The sequence below is a fragment of the Diadema antillarum genome, unplaced genomic scaffold, assembly GCF_040938485.1.
Source record: "Diadema antillarum isolate AM-2024a unplaced genomic scaffold, OU_Dant_1.0 scf00000123, whole genome shotgun sequence".
NCBI lineage: Eukaryota > Metazoa > Echinodermata > Echinoidea > Diadematoida > Diadematidae > Diadema > Diadema antillarum.
The window spans coordinates 2500237-2525092 of record NW_027271012.1 but is presented as its reverse complement, the minus strand read 5'-3'; the positions used below and the strand labels follow the sequence as shown (position 1 = coordinate 2525092).

The window sequence follows — 24856 nt, the reverse complement described above, 5'->3', positions numbered from 1 at the left end:
GACCTCCGGATTGCTAGACCGGTGCTCTACCGACTGAGCTATAGAAAGCCCTAGTACAGTGTTCGTCCCAGAAACCCTTAATTCTCAATGCTCGGGTGGTCAGAAGCTATAGCAGTGTGTATGTGTGTGACACACACGCACACACTTGAACCTGGCATAAACCCGAAGGATAATTCAACTTGGGGATAAATGCGAGGGATCACCGAAGTGATGCAGCTTTTTGAGTTTGTAACAAATAAAGACAGATTAAACTGACCAGAAAGAATATAAATTATTAGTGGAAAAGTGAGCAAAGAAAATGGGATTCCATCGGGATTCGAACCCGAGACCTCCGGATTGCTAGACCGGTGCTCTACCGACTGAGCTATAGAAAGCCCTAGTACAGTGTTCGTCCCAGAAACCCTTAATTCTCAATGCTCGGGTGGTCAGAAGCTATAGCAGTGTGTATGTGTGTGACACACACGCACACACTTGAACCTGGCATAAACCCGAAGGATAATTCAACTTGGGGATAAATGCGAGGGATCACCGAAGTGATGCAGCTTTTTGAGTTTGTAACAAATAAAGACAGATTAAACTGACCAGAAAGAATATAAATTATTAGTGGAAAAGTGAGCAAAGAAAATGGGATTCCATCGGGATTCGAACCCGAGACCTCCGGATTGCTAGACCGGTGCTCTACCGACTGAGCTATAGAAAGCCCTAGTACAGTGTTCGTCCCAGAAACCCTTAATTCTCAATGCTCGGGTGGTCAGAAGCTATAGCAGTGTGTATGTGTGTGACACACACGCACACACTTGAACCTGGCATAAACCCGAAGGATAATTCAACTTGGGGATAAATGCGAGGGATCACCGAAGTGATGCAGCTTTTTGAGTTTGTAACAAATAAAGACAGATTAAACTGACCAGAAAGAATATAAATTATTAGTGGAAAAGTGAGCAAAGAAAATGGGATTCCATCGGGATTCGAACCCGAGACCTCCGGATTGCTAGACCGGTGCTCTACCGACTGAGCTATAGAAAGCCCTAGTACAGTGTTCGTCCCAGAAACCCTTAATTCTCAATGCTCGGGTGGTCAGAAGCTATAGCAGTGTGTATGTGTGTGACACACACGCACACACTTGAACCTGGCATAAACCCGAAGGATAATTCAACTTGGGGATAAATGCGAGGGATCACCGAAGTGATGCAGCTTTTTGAGTTTGTAACAAATAAAGACAGATTAAACTGACCAGAAAGAATATAAATTATTAGTGGAAAAGTGAGCAAAGAAAATGGGATTCCATCGGGATTCGAACCCGAGACCTCGCGATTGCTAGACCGGTGCTCTACCGACTGAGCTATAGAAAGCCCTAGTACAGTGTTCGTCCCAGAAACCCTTAATTCTCAATGCTCGGGTGGTCAGAAGCTATAGCAGTGTGTATGTGTGTGACACACACGCACACACTTGAACCTGGCATAAACCCGAAGGATAATTCAACTTGGGGATAAATGCGAGGGATCACCGAAGTGATGCAGCTTTTTGAGTTTGTAACAAATAAAGACAGATTAAACTGACCAGAAAGAATATAAATTATTAGTGGAAAAGTGAGCAAAGAAAATGGGATTCCATCGGGATTCGAACCCGAGACCTCCGGATTGCTAGACCGGTGCTCTACCGACTGAGCTATAGAAAGCCCTAGTACAGTGTTCGTCCCAGAAACCCTTAATTCTCAATGCTCGGGTGGTCAGAAGCTATAGCAGTGTGTATGTGTGTAACACACACGCACACACTTGAACCTGGCATAAACCCGAAGGATAATTCAACTTGGGGATAAATGCGAGGGATCACCGAAGTGATGCAGCTTTTTGAGTTTGTAACAAATAAAGACAGATTAAACTGACCAGAAAGAATATAAATTATTAGTGGAAAAGTGAGCAAAGAAAATGGGATTCCATCGGGATTCGAACCCGAGACCTCCGGATTGCTAGACCGGTGCTCTACCGACTGAGCTATAGAAAGCCCTAGTACAGTGTTCGTCCCAGAAACCCTTAATTCTCAATGCTCGGGTGGTCAGAAGCTATAGCAGTGTGTATGTGTGTGACACACACGCACACACTTGAACCTGGCATAAACCCGAAGGATAATTCAACTTGGGGATAAATGCGAGGGATCACCGAAGTGATGCAGCTTTTTGAGTTTGTAACAAATAAAGACAGATTAAACTGACCAGAAAGAATATAAATTATTAGTGGAAAAGTGAGCAAAGAAAATGGGATTCCATCGGGATTCGAACCCGAGACCTCCGGATTGCTAGACCGGTGCTCTACCGACTGAGCTATAGAAAGCCCTAGTACAGTGTTCGTCCCAGAAACCCTTAATTCTCAATGCTCGGGTGGTCAGAAGCTATAGCAGTGTGTATGTGTGTGACACACACGCACACACTTGAACCTGGCATAAACCCGAAGGATAATTCAACTTGGGGATAAATGCGAGGGATCACCGAAGTGATGCAGCTTTTTGAGTTTGTAACAAATAAAGACAGATTAAACTGACCAGAAAGAATATAAATTATTAGTGGAAAAGTGAGCAAAGAAAATGGGATTCCATCGGGATTCGAACCCGAGACCTCCGGATTGCTAGACCGGTGCTCTACCGACTGAGCTATAGAAAGCCCTAGTACAGTGTTCGTCCCAGAAACCCTTAATTCTCAATGCTCGGGTGGTCAGAAGCTATAGCAGTGTGTATGCGTGTGACACACACGCACACACTTGAACCTGGCATAAACCCGAAGGATAATTCAACTTGGGGATAAATGCGAGGGATCACCGAAGTGATGCAGCTTTTTGAGTTTGTAACAAATAAAGACAGATTAAACTGACCAGAAAGAATATAAATTATTAGTGGAAAAGTGAGCAAAGAAAATGGGATTCCATCGGGATTCGAACCCGAGACCTCCGGATTGCTAGACCGGTGCTCTACCGACTGAGCTATAGAAACTTCCCTCAAAAGACCCCTTTTAAGTGCTTGAGAAAGCATATCATGTGAACTTTTCTGAAGTCCCTACCGGGATGGGGTTGGGGTTGAACTCTAACTTTTTCAGAAATTATAGTGGCGCGATTTTCGCGCTTGTCCCAGGCGCAGTTTTCCGTAGATACGACAGTGCAAACAGGTTATTTTTAAATTTCTTGAAAACCAAGTACTGTATGTGCTATTTAACCGTCCATTATCATCCTTGCCAGGCCATTATTATACTCTTTGATAATGTGCAATTTGACAAAGTCACGAATACAAAAATTTTAGGCCTACATATAGATGACAAATTGAATTTGAGAATTCATATATTATATGCTACTTTGGTAATGTCTTTCCAGAAATGTTGGCGTTATCAATAATATAAAATCTATATTTCCAAAGAATATAGTGCGTATACTACTGTATACTCAACCCTTGTACTACACTATCTCAATTATGGTGTTCTTATGGTCTTATGGTGTTATAAATGAAAAAGTGCACAATAACTACACTCGGCAGTCTTCTTCTTACAACTGCCATCCATTAGAACCAACTTAAAAGGGGAATAGTGTACAATTTAGTTGGAGGTGATTTGAATATGAGAGCATGAATCAGTTTCGTTAAATTCATGATTAATTTTAAAGTTAAGTTCCAGATTTTTGTCAAATTTCAACACTCTGTACAAAATTGAACTTTACACAAGAACCAGTGATTTGTATGTGAGTGTATATGCTTACAATGACCCTGAACAAAATACATGAATACCACGAATACCACCTTTTCAGAGCTCTACTGACTAGGCTTCTGGGCTCCTGCTCCAAAGCACATGAATGCTTTATTAATAATTCATGGTTGATTGCCCTGGGCACTGCTAGTCTGAATTCATGGTAAAGGGTAAATTTCATGCACATGACAAAAATAAGCACACGTTCTCACGTGCTTGCATACATTTCATTGCAGGATGAATAAAAACTAGCTGTGACAGTGGAATTTCTCATGAATATGTAACAGAGCAATTTCTCATGAATATGTAACAGAGCATTCCAGTCCATGGCCATTGTTCAGGACCATTGTCAGGGTCTTAACGACACACTGCCATACACACCAATTGACCCCTGTGTAAAATCAACATATTGTACAGAGGGTTGAAAACAGAGCAAAATCTGAAACCTAACTTCAAAATAAATCTTGAATTTAATGAAACCGATTTATGCTATCATTTTTAAATTACCTCGAACAAAATTGTACACTATTCAATTATAGCTCATATCAATGTCAGTGTTATCTGATATATAGTTTTTAAAGTGGGAAATGTTTTTTGTAACACCTAGTACATGACCTGTACATCTTGCGTCTCACAGTGTTTCATCCAAAGGCCAAATAATAAGACTGTGATGATAGCAATATTGAAAAGAAATGGCATTGAGGTTATTCTCCGATAATGATGATTACATTGGCCATGTTACCTGCTCTGAATGTGACGGAGACTTACCACTCTCTCTTTGTGTCTGTCTGTCCGTCTGTCTCCTCTCTCTCTCTCTCTCTCTCTCTCTCTGTCTATCTATACGATATTTACAGACGAGGATGGATCCCTTGCTTCATCTAGCGCCAGTATATCTTCCCTCCTGGACGACAAGGCGGAGAAGAGCCCTGACCAAAAGTGAGTTTTTACTACACGTATCAAGTGTACGAGGTCGAAAAATGTTACCCCCACCCTCACCCAAGGTACTGTCACCAGGCCACTCCGACAATCAAGACAATCAAAATACGTTATAGCAACTTGACGGCCCGGTAGGGGGGGGGGGGGGGGGGAAGGAGGGGGCAGTTACCCCTGAGATTTTACTTTCGTCAAGGAGAATCCGGATGGGACCTCAGTCAATCCATCCCGGCTATGGATACTGAGGATACCACTCACGCTTTCATGTCAATCACTATGATACGACACCAGGTGATTGCGACCAGCGAAAGGATGACCATAATTCCTTCGGCAGTTTTCACCTTGGACATTGGCAGAAGGACGACGGGGGGGGGGGGGCATGGTTAAGGTGACCATAGGGATCCGTAAAAAGAATTAAACTACATTTGTAGATATAAAATGGCTCACAAGTCAATCTTGCTTTTCTTTTTTTTTTCCTTTTTTTAATCAGAGTGGGAGTAATAGATTTGACTCTTGCATCTTTCACTTCTATGATTTTCATTTTATTTTATTCAATTACTGTTTTCGTTTTGCCTTTTCTAGGGTCGTTTTTTTTTTAAATCTATATGTAGATGCCTTTAATTCATCACGATTGCACAGGCTGGCAATTAACACTATATTTTAGAGAGCGCACCTCACCTCCAAGAATAGATGCAGCGTTAGATATTGGCGAGATTTGTCGTCGAGTGGTTTACCTCTCAATTTATGTTGAGGGACGATTATTGAGGTCAAGAAAGTTACTGTATCATTTAAGAATATGGCATTGCGTAGATCAGCGGCATACCTCTTCCCTGTAACCACTTTTCTTGTCGTGCATTGTTGTTGGTACTGGTGCTAGTGTTTTTATGCCTCCGCCACGAAGTGTCACAGCAGGCATTATGTTTTCGGGTTGTCTGTCTGTCCGTCCCTCCGTCCATAATCGATTTTTTGGATAGCAAAACTTAAGAACCGTTGAAGGAATCCAAATGAAATTTGGCATATGTATGTATGAGTGGATAAAGCTGTGTTAATTAACTTCTGGGTACACACGTTCGAGGTCAAAGGTCAAAGTCAAATTCTTAGGATTTCACTATGTCCTCATATCTGTGCAATGCCTGAACGTATTTTAATGAATTTAGTGTATATTACCAGGTAAAGATTCACTAGAGGGAGTTTTGGGCAGTGGTGTCAAAGTTCAAAGGTCAAAGGTCAAGAGAAAATGCTAAAGTTTGGCTTCTCAATATTTCTGAAATGGCTCAAGTTATCTTCATGAAACTTAGTGTATATGCATGAACTGTCTGACAATGTTTTGCTTGAGAAGTCTTAGGTTATGGTGTCAAAGGTAAAGAGTCAAAGGTCAGGACCGTGTGAAAACACTGAAACTTTGTTGTTTAATGCTGATATTACACAATTTTCTCCATATCTTGGAAATTGTGTTAATTGTTTGCGAAGATTCATGTACTTAAATACTGTTCGGTGGAATACTAGTAAACGAAACTTTTTCAACTCCGCCCAAGGTCAAGCCCTACGTCGGGCCAGGTATCCCCAGACGTGGCTATCCCGAACCAGTCCATGCCAGCCAACCTCCCTGAGCAGTCGGCCCAGAGCCGAACCAGCAGCCCGACCAAAGACAACCTCTCCACTCATCCGTCCACGTGGTCCCTCGATGATGTCGTTAGATACTTCAAGCAGAGGGGGTATGAGGAGCAGGCTGCGTCTTTCAGAGATCAGGTACAGAATGAAAGCCAGCTTTGCAGTGTAGACAAACCCTATACCAAGGAGATTAATGTCCTCTGCATTGATGATGACGTCATACTTGTACCGTATAAGTTCGATACATTCTTCACGTCAATTCACATGTAGTAAATTTAAAGTTTTAAAGCACATAATAATCATGGAATATAGTTCTGACATGATTGTGGCATCATATCAAAACCACATTTACGTCCAGTTTTCACGTACTGCACGAGGATTTTTCCCTTTACTATTTCGATGTATTACAACTACACTGTAATACACAGCACAGGTAAGCATTTTGTAGGCAGAAAGATTGGAATCATTATTTGTAATATGTGGTTAGGAAATATGCATGAGATATATGAATAGATCCGTAAGTGAACCACTGAAATCTCACTTTGTAGATAGAAGTTGATTAGTGATTTAGAGTTCTTATCGTGCTTTTATATTTTTTTCTTCAGGAAATTGACGGCAACGCCCTCCTCCTACTACGTCGATCTGACGTCTTGACCGGTTTGTCATTCAAACTCGGCCCCGCCCTCAAGATCTACAAATACGTCAGCGAGCTTCAGCTGTTCCATGCCAAGAAACCTATCAACGGATTCGCCAAACCAGCCTTATCAAAAACCACAACGTTCCCGCCCCATAGCAAGGTCCAACCCGCGAGAATATCGACTCCATCCACGGCAGCGCAGTCAGCGAGCCAATCACCGTCGCCCGCAAAATCGCCGTCATCAAGTGGGGCAACGCCTCCCAGTACTATGACACGCCCTGTAGAGGTATCTCAGCCAACGGACGCCGCAGCAGCCACCAGTGCATCGGCGTCTTCCATATTAACCACGCCCACTGAAGCAGAATCGGTATCGCAGACGTTATCACCTTCGAAGACGAGCCAATCGTGAGAGAAACTCTACGCAGATAATCTTTGACGACTTAACTAGTCATACACTCAAGAAGACGAAGACACATGAAATCAATCACTCGGAAACCTTGTGGTTGTATGTACGAAAGCACACATACCCGTACAAACCTGATATCTGCTGTTCCTATAATTCTAGGATTAGATCGCTGGACTATAGCGATGTGTCCTTTGGGTTCTGGCAAAGAAAGCAACTTCCGCATGCAGATGGACTGTCAGAGTATTATATTAAAGAATGTTTATGTAGTTTATGTAGTTTATGTACTACTATACACGATGGAAGTATTTGCTGGTTTGTGTTGTTGAGACCACGACATCTCTATGTACTGTTTAACCCTATCTGTGGCATGGACTTTGGACAATGTGTACAGCGCTGTTGGGTTTCCTGTGCCATTCGGCACTCAAAGCTCATAAAGTGTTAAAGATCCCTTGACACCAGTTACATGTTGGCATCTGCTAATGTGAGAAAATCGATAAACAGTTTGATGAAACCAGGCATCACGAATTTTAAATCGCTGCATTTCTCATCCCCCAAACACAACTCTCTTGCCTGCCTTGATGTCATCCACAGTTAGCATCACTATTATATGTCTTATGTCATTGTATGTAATGTACCGGACATTGACTAGTGCGAAAAAACTCAAACAAACAAGCAAACAAATACAAAAGAAGGACAGTTCTTATCAAAATATGTGTGACAAATTCCACGATTAAAAGTATGGCAAGGACATTGATGAAGGGACTGACTGTGATATGCAAATTCGTGTTTACTTGTGTTGATTCATAATACCGTGATCAGTACTTATGTGGTTATGATTAACAAAAACACAGAAGTGTACCTTCTCGTAGATTGGGCATAACTTTAACGTTTCCGTGCAATATCTTTTATTAATCAGATTCGTACTTTACCAGTGATTGACAGTTTATGTCACTGACAGTATCTCTGTCTAGAGAGTTTTGTTGGTGTATCCATGTAATCTGAAGAAAGATAGTAGAAAAATAATTATGAAATATACGGCACATATTTTAGATCTTTTGATCACATAAGTGATGATCAGGGCATTATGAGTCAATACAACTCAACACGCCTTTGCATTGCATGGTCTCAATCCTATTTTCTATTGTGAACTAATGTACCTGGTTACGGCAATGTGCATCCCATTAGGTCCTGTTATGATCTTTTCAATTGACTTCACTGTTGATGACATCACAAAAGGCACGGAATAGTTTTGGGGGATGAAGTGTAGTGACTTCAAATAAAATGAAAAGCTTCAGTATTTCCCATACATTTTTTTTGTTCAGTCAAGCAATTCTTGAACTGTGATATATGAAGACATATTATTCTTAATATAAGTTCTCTTGGACACAGGAATTCGATGTCAGGAAGCCTTTAAGTAAGCAAACCGTATCCATAAGAAAACTGATGCCAAGATTCCTAAATGATGTAGTCAGACTATAATAGGTAATTTCCTTGAAAAAAAAAACACTATTGGCACTTACACCTCAAAATGAGAATGATCACGTAGTGTTGGATTACTGACGTGTGGAACGGTCCAAGTCAAACATGAATTGCCTCGATTGATGAAGCACAAAATAACGTACCGCAGTGAATTGTTTGTGAGACAAATTAACGCGATTTGCGTTTGCTCAATTTTGCAACACTGGACCCTCATTGTTGTCACGTCGTACTAGTAGTTGCATGGCCACACACGCATAATCATGAATTCTTGCACGGGGACACACTGTACAATGTACAAAGTACACTCTTTTTGCCTGCAAGAGATGGCGGATAGTTTACCATACATTATTCTGCACAACACGCACTCTAAAGGCATGACAGTGTACATGTACGCTCACACTTGGCTTTAACCTTTTTCTTCGGCCTCATGATGTAACTCCACAACAATGATATTGTATGGTTGCATTCAAGATCACATGGTTTGATGTATAATAATGAGTAGGCCTAGATAGTCTTAAGTTGAACATACCATTATGACTGCGTACACCAGTAGGCCTAGATGCCTGATATCTTAATCGAAAGTGAATTCAAATTCTCATAGAGACAATGTATCAGAGGCCAAGATTGTTATATTAATGCGCGAGAGAAATTCTATATCTGATTGCATACCACATTCAACATCTGAATAGTATGAATGTGTGAAAGTGGTGGCACACTATACGACTTTCGGTCACTTGACCGACTCTGGATCTGAAATAAACAGGCGTGTTTATTCTGAGGCTATTGTGATTTACTTCGGATCTAAAGTCTGTTAGTTGTATAGTCATGAGTCGTATTAGTGTACGGCGGCCTTCAGGTGTTGCATAATAGAGCTAAGGATTAGCTAGTAGGTTCCTAGTCAATAATTTGTAAGTCAGTCGGTAAAGGAGAACCCCCCCCCCCCATGATTTTCAGACTTTTACATTTGAACAACTGTAAATTGGTTATACTAGGTACAGAATTTCAGAATTTATAATGATTGGGACGAGAAGTAAGAATGTTTTCAAAATGTACAACAAATCACAATGAACAAGGATGATGACATGGTAGCTTCGGCATAAGAATGCTTGGAGTAGGGGCCGGGCTTTTTGGGGTGTTCTGTGGCCGGGGGAGGGTTGATTCAACCCCCCCCCCCCCACCCCCGAGATCTCGGCCGTCGATCGCGCAATCGCCATGAAAATTGGCACATGCATTACCTGTGGCGTAATCTACCAAACTATACAATAAGAAATTGAAATTTTCATTACATTGATTAATTATGCTAATATATGCATAAAATCTTACATTTTGCTCTAAATCAGAAAGTAAAGCTCCTAGAATCCTAATCTTTGGTGATAACATTCTTTGTAGCATTCTGAACAATGTGCTTGGAAAAAAAATCTGGTATCAAAATTAATTTCTAATGTATTTTATTGTTTTATGAATTTCTTATGTATTTCTTTGTTTTTCAACCTTTTGTTTTATCATTCTTTTTCACGAAATTTATGACAGAACCTATTTCAAGCTTAATCATGCTGAAATTAATTGATTTCAGCCTATGAAAGTGAAAATAATCATATCTTTATGAATAAGGTGAGAAAACTCCATTTGCATAGACTTCATACACAAAATCACGTTTTTGAGCCATTTTCGGTCTGACAGGCATGTATAAAAGGACGTGCAGCGTCGTAACGGTATACGCGATTTTTTTCGAAAATAGTGTCAAAAGTTGCGCGAGACTTGAAAGTAAAAAGTCAGCGAATGGTGCGGTCAAAAAATTTCGCGCAGCGGAATAGTCGCGAAAAATGTCGGGGGGGGGGGTGATTCAACAACCCCCCCCCCCGCCCTTTTAGGGTTAAGGAAGCAGAACAAAATATGAAGACATGCATGCATTCTACACAGGACGCTGAACTTGTTAAGGAATTGTGGTGGAATTACATTGCTACATTTCTGAAATGTATGAGCTTCCTATGTCATCATCCTTGTTCAGTGTAATTTGTTTGGGGTTTCTCAGAGTATCGGTTTCTCTGCTCAAGGACCACGATCGATTCCACAAATCTACACGTGTATCTGTCGATCTAGGGCCTACATGATATGAAATTATAGTAATCGTCTGGAATTCCCCTTTAAATGTGAAATACAGAAGAGACCTTATAAGGCAAGTCGCTTCCCCTGGGCGTACCATAGAAGGAAAAGTCTTCCGAGAGTGAATAACGGTGCCTCAAAAGTGGCGTCAGAGGGTGCATATCAACCAAGGTCCACCTGTAGGGTGCCTACGGATCAAGGTTCACCTCAGTCACGCTGCAGGTAGCCAACTTTCTGCTGCCCTTTCATTATGCTGCATCCCTTTTTCTATTGTTGTGAACATTATTATTGATAAATGCTGCCATTAAACTCTGGAGGACCATCTCATCTTCTTGAATTAATACATAGCTTCAGTTCTGCGGATACGCGTGTTGCCCTATCAGAGTCTACGAAGTACTTAGTAGTCAGTCATTTGACCGTCCCTTTGGGGTCGAACCAGTTTGCACATAATTGTATTTTGAGCAGGGGCTTGTGGGCAAGGAATGCGCGGACAGATTAAACTTTCATGATCCTTGGCAAGGCTCCTCAGTCCAAAATTAAAAGGCACCTACATGAATCCGCTCATGACCACCATCTCAAAGAGCTGTATACACTGTACGCAAACGGCTTGTGAGTGGGGAAGACAGTGTTAAGGAACGTCGGGGGGGGGGGGGGGGGGTGGGGAGTTGCTCTCAGACAGATATGATACACACCCGTGTCCAAACACCTCAGAAAAGGACCATGAATAGCGTATCAATTGGCACATCAAATTTCCACCCCTGTAAGATACAAAGACGTCACACCTGTAAAACACCTTGATTGGCGTTGCCAGGGGCGTCACATACCCTGACTATCGTATTTCGTTCTGTTGCCATACCAGAAATGGCGTTTTGATTAAATGCTTCTTAGGGCTATAGGACCTACTATAGTTGGTAAATAACAAAAAATACAAAATAAATACAAAAAAGGAATTCAATGAAACGGCTGCCAGATTTAATTCTATCTAATGCAAAACACTTTATAACTTTATGTCCTTTATGATTCAAATTAGAATTTCTCCTGTAGAGCGTGACATCTGATCACTCGCTTTAGATCGTGGGATAATGGATAGCCAATGCATTGAAGTGCAATTTATCGATATGTCCCCCCATATATTACCGGAATGTACGTCAATGACAGGCAGGAAGTACAGAACGTAGATAGTGCGTCCATATTTGAGCGGATTGAACCATTCTCAGTGCATGGGTCGAATATCAGTGAGAGTATGAAACGCGTATGACAGGGAATCGAAGATCAAATAAACATATAAAAAGGGCACTGCATTGATGATTTCATTATTCTTTACAATTTTCCTTCCGCGAATATCGAAAAACTATTATATGAAATAGGACCCCTAAATGGCGATATAGAGAAAAGTAAACACCCCTTTTATAGGGAAAAATCGACGACGCCGTATGTCTAAAAAGCATCTATAAACATGTATCATATAACATACTCTATACAACGCTAAAACAAACCTTTTATGACACCTGTTTTTTCGGACGCGGGAAGTTAGCAAATCATATGCCTATCCATGGGGATTGACCCATTTTAATATACTGTGTGTCTCTCTCTCTGACTATCCGTTGTCCCCGCTGAATTGATTGATATCAGTGTCTGTCGAGATTTAGTTAGTTTGGACTTTCGCGGTCTTTTTTTTTTTCGAAGATGGAGGAAATTGTCTCAGTACACACAGGTGCAGCACAATCCGTTCCGATAGGTTCTGATTCTAAGTTGATAATAGTCATGATAGTGAGTCGTACTGACATTTTTAGCACACTTTCACTATGTGTGTACGTAGTAGATGAAGGAGTTTTTCTTTTCTTTTCACAGTTACTGATTCTTCTAGCAAGCGCGACTCGGCAAGTGTTTACCAAGCCTAAGTGTAGCACAAGCGTTTCGTGCGCAAAGCCTTATTAACTCCTGAAACATTTGTTTTATATGATTAATTTTCTTGGCTTTATCTATATGTTTTTGACGTTTTTTACAATAACCTCCTTCGCTTGTCAGTGTTTGCCGAGTTTTTAAGGAGACATGAACTGTTCTTCCATCCACACACAGTCCAGCTAAGTATAGTTTGCACATTGGCTCTTTTGAAATTGATGAGAGATTTAATACCTCAAAGTACGTTTGTATTTGTTCCACAATACGTGTGTGTGTGTGTGTGTGTGTGTGTGTGTGTGTGTGTTTACTCGAACATGTTTGTTGTGCGGCTTCAGTGCTTGTTTTCTGCAGCCCTATATTGGCACTAGTCAGTACTGAACTGTAGGGGAACTGTGGTCTAGCGAATCATAGACTTTTGACTCTAAAGAATGAAGGTCGCGAGTTCGAGTCCCTCCAAGTGCTTGGATTAGATGTTTGAATCCCGGTTTGAACCCATGATGTCTCTATCTCTAAATTCAGGCGTAAATTACACTGTAATTGGTACCTGGCTGTGCTGGGGTAATTTCTGATGGCAGGGCCTTCTTAAAGAGCAGTGCTCACACAGAAGAGGTTATACAAAGTGTAGATAAGACCACATTGGTTGTTTGTAATTGGTTGGTTTTTTTTTGTAATTGTTATTGTTATTATTCAATTATTAATATGATTGGGATTATCATTATCGTAATTTGTATCATTAATACTCTGTTCTGATGGCCTCTCATGAATGGATCCTCCAAGAATTGTTTAACAAAATGGTATACACCTCAAACATTAGAATTTAGGTTTCGATTCTGCCTTCAGACTTAAGTGAATGGTAAATCCATGACATTGCAAAGACACTGGTTAGAGAGATGTCTTTTCCAAGTACGTAGCACAGTATTCATTAGCTATAATAATTACAATGGTGGACTTTTTGTTACTTTTTTCTGGGTCTTCATCAGAATCGTGCCAAACAAAAAGTAGGCCTACACGTTTAAATAATACTGACTTGACTGATGGCGTAGCTCCTGGAGATGGGAAATCCCCCCCCCCCCCATACACACACAAACACACACAACTCATTTTTGTTGACCAGAGGATTTTCACCCGCAATTTTCTCCATCAGCAACACAAATAAAATCCCAGAAACAGCAGCCATTTATAAGCACATGGACTTCCCCAACAACTCCCATAAGAATAAATCAAAGTAACAAAATAATAGAACAAACCAAACCAGAATAAACACACCCACAGACACACACACACACACATGCACGCACACACCGCTAAGTCTGTGGATTCGACACTGGTATGTCGGAAATTACCATGATCCTGTGTAGAGTGTGAACGTGGTGTGTATTACCGGATGTCGAGTGGAGATGAAGGTTATTATTACGCATTAATCTAAATGAGATCAGTAATATTCTACGTCACTCTACACTTGAATTTCTTTACGAGACTAGGTTTGAAACCCAATGAATAAAATAACGATTAATTTATAAACTATGCTCTTGATATCCGAGTCACTTCTTCCAGTGCTATATACTGTATAACATCAGATAAGATGCAATTATGATGCATGTTTTGATACATTGTCGTCACTGTAATCTGCTTAAAGGGGATTGCTAGTAACTGATCAGTGGGAATCAGTGGGAATGCTGAGGGATGATTGTTCCAATACTTGTGGGATTCATTTAAGAGTACATTATATATCTGTTGTGTAAAATTTATTTGCTTCAAAATGGTCTCATATTCACAGACTGTATATACAGGCATGCTAGTCTCGAAACATTAAACTGCACATTACTTGAAAATGAGACCATTTTGAAGCAAATAACTTTTACACAACAGATATATAATGTACTCTTAAATGAATCCCACAAGGATTGAAACAATCATCCCCCAGCATTCCCACTGATTCCCACTGATCACTTACGAGCCATCCCCTTTAAACAACAACATGCTATCAAGTGTTATATTTGTCCAGTATCCTACTTGACGCTGTAATTTGTTACATTGATTCGATGTGAACAACTTCATCGCTTCTTGTAATCAAAATGCCTTTAATGGGTCCGCATTGTCATTGATGGAGAGGAAGTATGCATATATATATATATATATATATATATATATAATATATATTATATATATATATGTATTATATATATTATATATATATATATATTTACATATATATGTATATGTATATGTATATGTATACATGTACATATAATATATATCCACTCCAATATCCATCAGAAGCCCATTTTTCCATTTAGCCTCGAAGAAATTGTATCAGATTGCCGGTCTTTGTCTGTACACATCGGATCAAACTACGATACTTTCTTTTTTAGGTCTGGCTTTTGAAACTTAAATGAAAAATCGTTCATTTCTGAACAAAAGACGGTCTGTCTCTATCACCTTCTGTTAGGGCAAGATGTCACAAAATGGAGATGTCAAATTATTTCCAAATTATCATTGTTATTATTTTGGCTGTTGCTGTTGGGCAGCAAGGCTGTTATCACACTACACATACGTGTATAAATATATTCAAGATCATTGCCTGCGATGATAGCACATAACATGTAGGTTAGACATAACTCAAAGTCATTTCACACCAGAAAAAAAAACCAAACACGGCTAACATTGCTTAAATCACAAACCACTCAGTTACACAGCAACCGTGTACGATCTATAGCTCTCTTTATTTACTCGATTATAACTTCAACCAACATTGAACCTAATTTTGAAAGCATTTTATGCCGTGAATTGAATTCATCGTTTCCGAACAGAATATACACACATCGTCTAAGTCACATTAATTACATGTGAAGAAAAAGAAAATGCGATACTTATTGCCAGCAAGCTTTGCCGCAGACGAAAAAGGAAATAGAAAAACTGAACAAAAACAAACATAAATGAGAAATAAAAGGTGGAAAAAAGGTAAGGGAAACCGATAGAATAAGTGATCTTATTCAACTAATACTACTTTTAAATGAATTTTGAATGTTTGTGATCGACATTGAATAAACCACTGTATTATTTTGCATAACGTCTATTATAATGTCATTGGTAATGTAGAGATTTCGTTACACTTAATCTTGTACACACATACACCATTTCAAACTTCATCGGCTTGGGAACTTCCCAAATACACAGGCTTCGCTTTTTTTTTGCAAGTCGATTTGCCACATATTTTACATATCCATAAAATCTGCCAATGTCAGTTGTATCTAAAAATCTCACTCTCTTTATAACAATATAACGCATTACTGAGTATTTGGAAGGCAAAGTAATTTTGGTAAATGAACTTGACATGTTTGTTTGTTCTTGCCTCTTTCAATTTCAGTGCTGTATATCCTTGTTAATTGATTGTTTCTTGGTATGTGATTCAGCTACGACGGCGAGCAGATTTGTATATATGTATACACAGTGGCTTACCATGGCAAATCGCTGCAGATCAAGTTATCAAGATTACCTAATTTACGTGAATGTAAAATGGTGTAGAGAAATTGGAAGTGGCTCTCTGGGAGACGCTCTGACAAAAGACAGAATTTACAGAAGCTTGCATCAAACATTCAGTGACTCTGTTATCTCTAAATTAACATCAGTCATTATTACATCTGATAGAACGTACTCCTTAACTTTCAATATTCACGCGATGTTATTCACAGAGAATTTTCAAGGACGCCCTAGTTTGATGTATATAATAAAAATTAAATTCAGATCATCATCTTTATTATCACCATCATATTATCACACAATTTTCGCAAATCTCCAATTCGTTCTCTCTTCACATTTTGAATAACAAGTTTTCGCAAAATTCTTTTTTTTTTCGCGTCTATATCCACATAAACCTCCCTTTCTGCACTGCATATCAGACACGTCAAATTTCTTACCCGAGATTTGTAATGTGCAGTGCCTTGAGGACTCATCTGACCTCCTATACCCTGCAATATGCCCTATATCACAAATTTGGTATAAAATGGGTGTAAGAATTTATGCGACTCCGTTGTTAGAGTGTTTTTAAACTTCTTAATCAATCTAACCAATCAGATTGTGCATCCAAGCCTCAGTGATCCACTCGATCCAGTGCACCACTCTGTGTTCTGTTGAAAATATACATGCAAAGACTTGCCTTTGACGTGTCCGCGATATTTTCGCGGTATATCCTCCCTTTGCAACCACAATACTCGACTTAAGTATACACTCTCATCGAAGATTCCCCAGCGAAAACGGCGAACTAATTATTCTTTTGCAATAATGCGACGGCGACCGCCTACCTCTTAATCGTGACATCACGGAATTTCCTCCTTGCCCTTCGCCCGTGGTATCAAGATTCCAAAGACAGAGTGAGTTGTCGTAGGAAACCGAGACTGGAGGTAAAAAGGGTAAGTTTGGACAGTGCCAAGAAAAAGTAAGCAAGCGTTTGTGACGGATTTCTTTTCTGGAAAGTCAAAAGGGCAGTTTAACTTTTCTTCAGCAGATTATATTTTCCGTATGTGTTTGAGAGTGACATTATTCAACATTTCCCAAAGACAGGGCAAGCAGGTAAAGACATAATCAACATAAGCAAATTGCGTGATGGGATGAACCCAACACACATTAATGATAATGATGTAATCATTGTCATAACATTAATATCTGTACATTTCTGCATTTATTTGAAACATATTAGTTTAACAATGTTCTAAATCGATTATGCGTCAGATTTAAAACGGTATTGTCTCCGCTTTTGAAAAGATGCTAAATATACCGCGTTAACATCACCCTTTATATAAAGCATATATAATATAGACAAGGCATTCAAGCCGGCTATGCTCTTGAATAGGTCATGTAGGAAGGACGTGATATCCAGTCAGTATTTCGAAATGTATCCTCATAATCAGATCAGTTCTTTCGACTTTGCAAAACTTAAATCAAAAGCACATTAGTATTGACTAGTTCACATTATGAGAAAGAAGATAGATGAAATGGATATTGTCGTAGCTTAAACATTCGCATACATGCCCTGCGTTCTCCTTCTGGGTCAATCTGTATAAAGAAAGGAATGACGCCGAAAACGACATTGTTACCTAATTGTGACGTCGCTCTCACAAGCGCCAAGTTCATAACGCTGTCCGAGTGAAATCGCAGCGCCCTACTCGGTCGCAGCGACGGGTACTTCCAGAAGAGGATGTTGTCCGTAGTCGAGGCATGGCCCGAGATCAGTTCGTGCTCGGCTTCGAACCACTGCAGGGACGTGATCTTGAATCAGTAAGAGTGAGACGAAAGGGGAAAAAAAATCAGCTACGGAGAATGAAACTTTGATTCCTTAGAAAAGGCACTGGTCTGACGATGAACTGTGTCAAGGTGTATGTCACATCATCCCATTGGTAGCACATAATGTCTTATTCGCTGTACAACTCCTGGTCGAACTTCCTGAACAAACCAAAATAAACTATATAAGTTCGAAACTGTCACCATTATGACTAGCTGTTTGTCTGATTGCTAATTCGAATGCGTTCAGTCGGATGATATGAAATCACGGCTGCAATAAGATTTTCCCTTGCGATAGATACTGCTACGGCCAATTAAGCCTTTGCACAATTCCGCCACTATTTTTGTTATCATCGTAATTATGAGCGTATAGTTTATGTCCACAAAATGTGAACAATGAATGTGCCAACGAAGTTACATCAGTTTTGTTTAGTACATTGGTATTGATTATGGAGTATGATGAGGTTACTTTAAAAAAAGAGATCATGGACGACTGCCTGCGAGATCAATTGTGTCTAATACTCTTGACCTATAATAGTTATCATGTGACCCACAACACGTGACTCTCATCGAGTTGCTCTCGTCACGTAACTTCGTCTGTCCATTACTGTGACTGGGATGTAATAATGGCAGTGAATGACATACAAGTATGTCGAAACCTTTTCCGAACCTCATTTTCAACACGTCGCTCCTTGCTCTTCAGGCCGGTGATCAGGTTCCAGAATTTCATAGTGGGTTCCTTTTTCGCGTTGCCTGTTGCCAGGAGACCCGGTTGCCATGGACACCACGACATTGCCTGTGGGAGGATACAGCTTCACGATTGAATCATTTTTATGACGCATGTTTTAAGATGCTCATATAAAATGAGAGATAAAGTGAGTCCATAAACCTGCAACAGCTCACTTTCCAACGATTATGGATAGGCCTTTCGCTACTTTGTTTATTGTCTGCGTGTTGAATGAGTAAAAATGGGGGAGAATCCTCGCACTCGCAGTATGGCTGCCGAATATAATACATTGTATTGCCTTTTGAATGTGTGCTCGTGATAATCTTTTACATACAGAAATTTTCAAAAGAGAGGATGCCCTATCCAAGCGAGGAAAATTGACAGAAAGTTGTGGCCCTCTTAATAACCCACTGCAATTCATTAGTATAGTATTGTATAGGTATGACTGTATACAACCCTAAAGCTGTATATGCATGCATTTAGGGTCAAAGGGGGAATGTGCATCAGCTATACTTCCATATCAAACGTGTGGCCTCTAGTACAACTTGGCCGGAAACTGGAGAGCAGCTATGCAACTTTTGATTTACCGTAATGGGGCCAGCGTGGGCGTTCAGAAACTCATGCAGCGGCTCCCGGGGCTGCCGCCTCTCCCATATCATCAGATGGCCAGATGAGTCCCCGGTAGCCAGTAGATCGACGTCCTTGTCGTAGTGGCATGTGAGTACGGCAGTGTCGTGTCGCTTGAACGTGAACCCTGGCTTGTGGGACCGGATGCGAGTGTCGTAGTGGTACACGCCACCGTCCCTGCATCCACTGAAATGTCAAGCGATGAAGACGCATTATATGCCGGCATTTTTGCGCATTTATATTTGCGTGTAACTGAAATTAATGAAATACGTGTCCTACATTCATCGAAACAGAAATTCATTTCAGACTTGCGGTTTAATGCCATGTAAATCAGGAGCCCATTCGGTTCAGAAAGGGGTTTGCTACGATGGAAGATGCTACAATCGCAGTTACCATGGTAATAGCTCAAATACTCACATTTCAGTTGTTGCTGCATTGATGTTGTCAAAGAGACTCCAATTATTGCTATCTACAATATTAACAATAGAAAAGATCTTCATGAAGGGATGCATAAGTGCAGAAGGGAAAAAATAATGGCCATCCCATTTTGGGGAGTTGCAGAATTCAAATCGACACATACATGACTCCGCATGCAAGCACCATCGAAGGTGATTAGCTCCAGAAAAGTCCAAACTCACCACATCAGGCCAGTCCTGTTCCACTGCAGTGAGTAGGCTGACGATTCGAGTGGGACCATGTCATAATGCGTGCGTATGATGGAGTCGGGATTGCTGAGAGTCTATGGAACATGGAAATAAAGAATTAAACCACAGAACACACACACACACACAAAACACAGAAAAGCTGCATGGATTCATTAAAAAAAAATGACACTGTGCGAAGGTCCAAATCGCTGTGTCGGTAATTTTCACAGAATTGTCGTTTTGGTTTTATTATTTTATTTTGTTTGTTTGTTTGCTTGCTTGCTTTTTACATTTAAAAAAAATTGACCCAGGGCGGGGAAATTTTCAATGAAATAATTATGTGTGATACTTGTATCAAGCTTTCGCGATGATCTCCTAACAGACCAATTGTCGTACAGTTGTATTACTAGTATGTAACGTAGAAGAGAGAGTAGCAGTTTCACTGGTTACAATATTAAGTATTAGGTCTATAAGGCTATGATGATAAAGGTGGCGATATAACTTACGAGGAATTAGGCTCTGTTGTACTTAAGAACGAGCAGAATAACAAAATAAAACAGAACAAACAACAAGAACAGGAAGCAATTGGGAACAAAAAGAATGACGATCATCAGATCTAGAAGGAGAGGAGAGGAGAGGAGATGCAAACAGCGAAGAAAAGGATAAAATGAGAAGTTTCGAAATGCAGAGGGAGCAAGGACCAAGGAGGAGAATCAACATTAATGTGTGACGATCGAACGGGGCAGAGGTATGGACGCCGATAATTTAGTCATTAGTCATTAAGCATTAGTCATCAGTTAGTCACAACATCACGGTTTGCGAACTCACGACGACTGGCTTAAGATGTTCCAGAGCCGCTGTCGCAACCAGAGTGGCGTCATCGTGCCACGCCACGCAGTTGATGTGGACGAAATCGGAGCGCCTCTCCGGCTCGTACACGACCTGGATATCCGTCGATGGAGGGTGCCACGTGTACACCACCTGCTTAAAGGCGAAGACGAGCTCGCCTCGTTGATGGACGTCGATCATGTTATGCACTGATGAAATGGAGAGCGAGAAAAAAGAAAAGTGATTCATTTCTATCAATGTTAATGGTCATTCCGACGAATCTAGGAAAAGGGTCATTATCTATTACATGTATATGATTTTGTTCTTAGAGAGCAATATGAAAAGTCATAAGGGTTTGTGGTATGTTTAAAGGTAGGAATGCATTTTATATTCATATAAACAATCAAGCAGAAACGCCTTTATCTCATCCAGGCTTGGACGCAAATTCCATGATAGGTCTACACGATAGAACTGTGCGAAACCGTGAATAAAAGTTCACAAAACAAAAAACTAAAGTAACGTCAATCTTGTTGATAGTAAGTGACTGTGAAGTTATAGCATGGCCATTGGAAGTGCTTTTTCTCGGGGTGCAAGCAATAGGGATTATTATAATGTCAATCATACCTGCGCTTTTCTCGATGCCTGGCACGTCATAAATCTTTTCTGGTACCGCCCTCAGCACTCGCCTGCCGAGCGGTCGGCGACTCCCTTGGCTAGACTCAGCATCTGGATTGAAGACTCCGAGAGGAGGTTTGGTGTCCTTGGGCTCTATGGAGGAGGAGGAGGGGGGGGGGGGGGGGGGGGGAGGAGGAGAATTGCGAGGAAGAGGGCGAGGAGAAAGGATACGAGCAATGCTTGACATGCTTGACATGAAGTTTGCAGATAATTTCAGGGGATGTGTGAAGATGACCAATCGGTGAGAGGAAGAGCAAAATCGGAAAGTTGTCATGGTTATCACGAACGTAACTTTCTCAGATGGGATGATGAGATTATATGCCCATACTGGCCATACAGTAGGACATTAACATGTTTAAAGAAAGCATAGAAAAAACACTTGTAACTTCTCCATTTTGTTTACAGATGGGACATTCTGTCACCATGATGCTTAAGAACATTGCCATTTTTGTCGCATTCTTTGACAGATCAGATTCTAAAGGAAATGTGTATAAATTATGCTGAGAAAATTAAGCGCATAATTTTTTACACAGGACAAAAACAAAATTCTCGATACAGTGTATGTGAATTTGTACAGCTACACTGTACTATTTTTACAGTTGGAATAGGGTTACATCTGATTGTCAGAAAAAAGAATAAGGATTGTAGACTAATTGAAGAAATACTTGACTACTTTTTTGTGAACGCTTTTACTAAGAACACACATTTGAAAATAACTGACCGAACAAAACCGCTGATTCTAAACACGCCCTGGGAAGTTTTACCGGGTTTTATCCTGTTTGTAGAAATAGCTCATTCAATACGTGTATATGACTACTGTCATGACTGTGACATGCATGTTGAATAGTGGCAATTATCAATTTCCTTTCGAAGTTGACAAGGTTGATATAAACTATTGTGCAATTTTACACCCACTTCCTGTTTGCAAAACAGTTTGCTTCATGCTTCTCTTGATAAGCATGATATGGGAACGTGAACTTGACTCAGCGTATAATAATGTATAGGCTACCAATAGTCATAAACCGCGATGATTCCGAGATATTGGACCAGTGTTGGATATTACCTTTGCTTCTCAATCGGGGACAAAAGCGCAAAATCTTCTCGTTTTCTCCCTCGTAATTGCTGAAAAGAAGAGATGCGACCCGATTGCCAAAGACGTCACCAGCTGAACTCTGAAGACAGCGAGATTTAAAGCACAAATTCATCCAAACATATGTGAAAATATAAAGTAAAAAAGACTATAAGAATATAAAGAGAATTCAATATATTTTCAGATTTCCAGTAAAATGAAAGAGCGCTTGACTTGTCTTTTTCAGAAGGCAGGGTCAGCAATGTTACCCTTAACATGTGTCAGTAACATGTCATGGCAATGTATACTCTTTGTCAAAAAAAAAAGACATTTTGTGAAATTCTCCTATTTTGTTTATATCGTTGTACATACATGACGGCACAAACTGGAATCATTGCCTCTTGTTCTCTCATATATCATTTTCGATCTTGGCACTTTTAGTTGTAGTTTGTAACTTTCAAACTTCGATCCCATACCAACCCATGAATGACGTTTAGAAGTGGGTTTCACTGCATACTGTGAAATGCTCCCAAGCATAAAAGCCTACCAATGCATCGCACCTGTCTGAAAGTGTGTCTTCACTGGTGATGGTGACATCAGCAAGTCAGTAAAAAGTAGCTCTTACTACGTCACTATTACGTCACCCGCACGTCTGTTTCCCGTCCACGTGATTTGCTTGCATCTTAATTTAGTTATGCGAATGTCATATATAGTTTAGATGTCACTTCAATAAACAAAAAGTAGTGTATATACCATGGTTCATACAGATGAACATGATCACGTGAAACATTCTTGTTCCGTTTTCCCCATGAGAGAACGGGTGCACCTCACGAGTTCGACACCCACGAGTCATGGCCCATGAGCTCGACACTAGGCAAATAAGACCCACGAGTCTGACACTAGGCAAACAAACCCCACGGGTTCGACACAAAGCAAAAAGGAGCACGGAACCGACACATTAAACCCAGTGATGTAATGATAGGCTCGTGGGCTTTTTCGCCTATAGTGTCGGACTCATGGACCATTTTTTTTTTCGCCTAGTGTCGGACTTGTGGGCCTTGTTTGCCTACTGTCAGAACTCACGGACCTTATTTGCATAGCGTCTGGCTCATGGGCTGTATGACTCGTGAATTCTCTTTTTTTTTCAATGTCGAACTCGTGGGTCGAATGACTCATGAGTGTCTGTCTCGTGGGATGACCCCGAGAGAACATTTTCGCGTAAACAACCCGCTATATTTATGTGTTCAAGATATGGATTCTCAATGTAATTCGACTATCCCATATCACTATAACAGCAGATTATGACTTTTGTTGTCGTCGGAGATAATTAATCGAATGTTTTGATTTTAAGTTTGTCATGTCCCCTAGGACTATATGTCAGTCATCATGTAATTAATGTTCAGGTCGCCCTGTGGAAAATACAATGATTTCAAAATAAGCATATTAAAAATTACAATCCGAATATCGACTACAGGTTCTCACGGAATCGTTCAAGCTGCTATGTCCAGATATGTCCAGAGCGTCCAAGCAACTGTTCGACGTCGCAGTCGAAGAGAACGAGTCGTCGGAGAGGTCACTCAGGTCCGTACTCCCGTGTCGATGTCGACCCGCCGTGTTCGAGGGTGTCCGCGACAGCAGAAACTCGGCAAGGTCGAGATCCAGAGCCCCTCGGTTGGGGATGAAACGGTCCAGAATGGATGGGACCAGCACGTTGGCGTTTATCGCACTGGACATAGTCTGGTGTCCTGAGAAATGGGACCGCGTCTGTGGTCATGAATAGCAATTTTATTGAAGATGAAGAGTTTTTTTTCCTTTATACTGGATGATTGTATGTTTTGATTTTTTGACAAGTAATACATAACATAAGTCGGACAAACAACAATCTCGAACAACGAATACTATTGCCGTAGGTCCTTTCTCGAACTGTGTCGAAAGGCCACCTGCAAGTAAATAGCAATTCGAGGTTTGTGTGCGTGAGGATTGTCACAGTGTGCGTCTACCATTAGTTCATGGCATCCTTCGAGTTAATCATTTTAGAAAATACATAAAGAAGCTAGTCTTTAGTTCTATATGCCTTAGTTTTTAAGGTATAATCTAAATATAATTTCATTCACGTGATGCCATGAAAAGGCTTTAGGCCTCTTATCTTAGATATCTTGACGGGTAAAGATGAGTGAAACAAAAGGATACTATACTTACCGCTGACGAAGAAATAAT

General features: G+C 40.4%; 2 protein-coding genes and 1 non-coding gene across 3 annotated transcripts; 1 reads left to right on the top strand and 2 right to left on the bottom strand.

The window, feature by feature from the left end:
- Positions 1-2909: 2909 nt before the first annotated feature.
- Positions 2910-2982, bottom strand: Trnaa-agc (transfer RNA alanine (anticodon AGC)). The gene has a single exon. It is a non-coding gene; the product is annotated as a tRNA-Ala (tRNA).
- Positions 2983-4571: 1589 nt separating this feature from the next.
- Positions 4572-7311, top strand: LOC139720213 (uncharacterized; the record flags this gene model as incomplete). The annotated part of the gene is made up of 3 exons (XM_071631575.1): positions 4572-4657; positions 6190-6403; positions 6871-7311. Coding segments are annotated over 3 exons (741 nt in total), but the record flags the coding sequence as incomplete, so codon positions are not given.
- A 9797-nt stretch (positions 7312-17108) lies between these two features.
- On the bottom strand, positions 17109-24373 carry LOC139720212 (uncharacterized). The gene is made up of 9 exons (XM_071631574.1): positions 24122-24373; positions 22634-22742; positions 21520-21621; positions 20896-21104; positions 20062-20162; positions 19384-19609; positions 18740-18865; positions 17908-18057; positions 17109-17186 (listed from the first exon to the last, which is right to left on the bottom strand). The coding sequence occupies exons 1-9, from the start codon at positions 24371-24373 to the stop codon at positions 17109-17111; spliced, it is 1353 nt and encodes a 450-aa protein (XP_071487675.1).
- Between the last annotated feature and the right edge of the window lie 483 nt (positions 24374-24856).

What these genes read in the sequence shown, in the direction of transcription:
- LOC139720212 (XM_071631574.1), bottom strand. Translation starts at nt 24,373, where the DNA reads ATGTCCAGTGCGATAAACGCCAACGTGCTGGTCCCATCCATTCTGGAC. An exon ending in AACATCTTAAGCCAGTCGTC is followed by an intron (nt 20,163 to 20,895) that starts GTGAGTTCGCAA and finishes CATGTTCCATAG; the next exon opens with ACTCTCAGCAATCCCGACTC. An exon ending in CCCACGCTGGCCCCATTACG is followed by an intron (nt 18,866 to 19,383) that starts GTAAATCAAAAG and finishes ATCCTCCCACAG; the next exon opens with GCAATGTCGTGGTGTCCATG.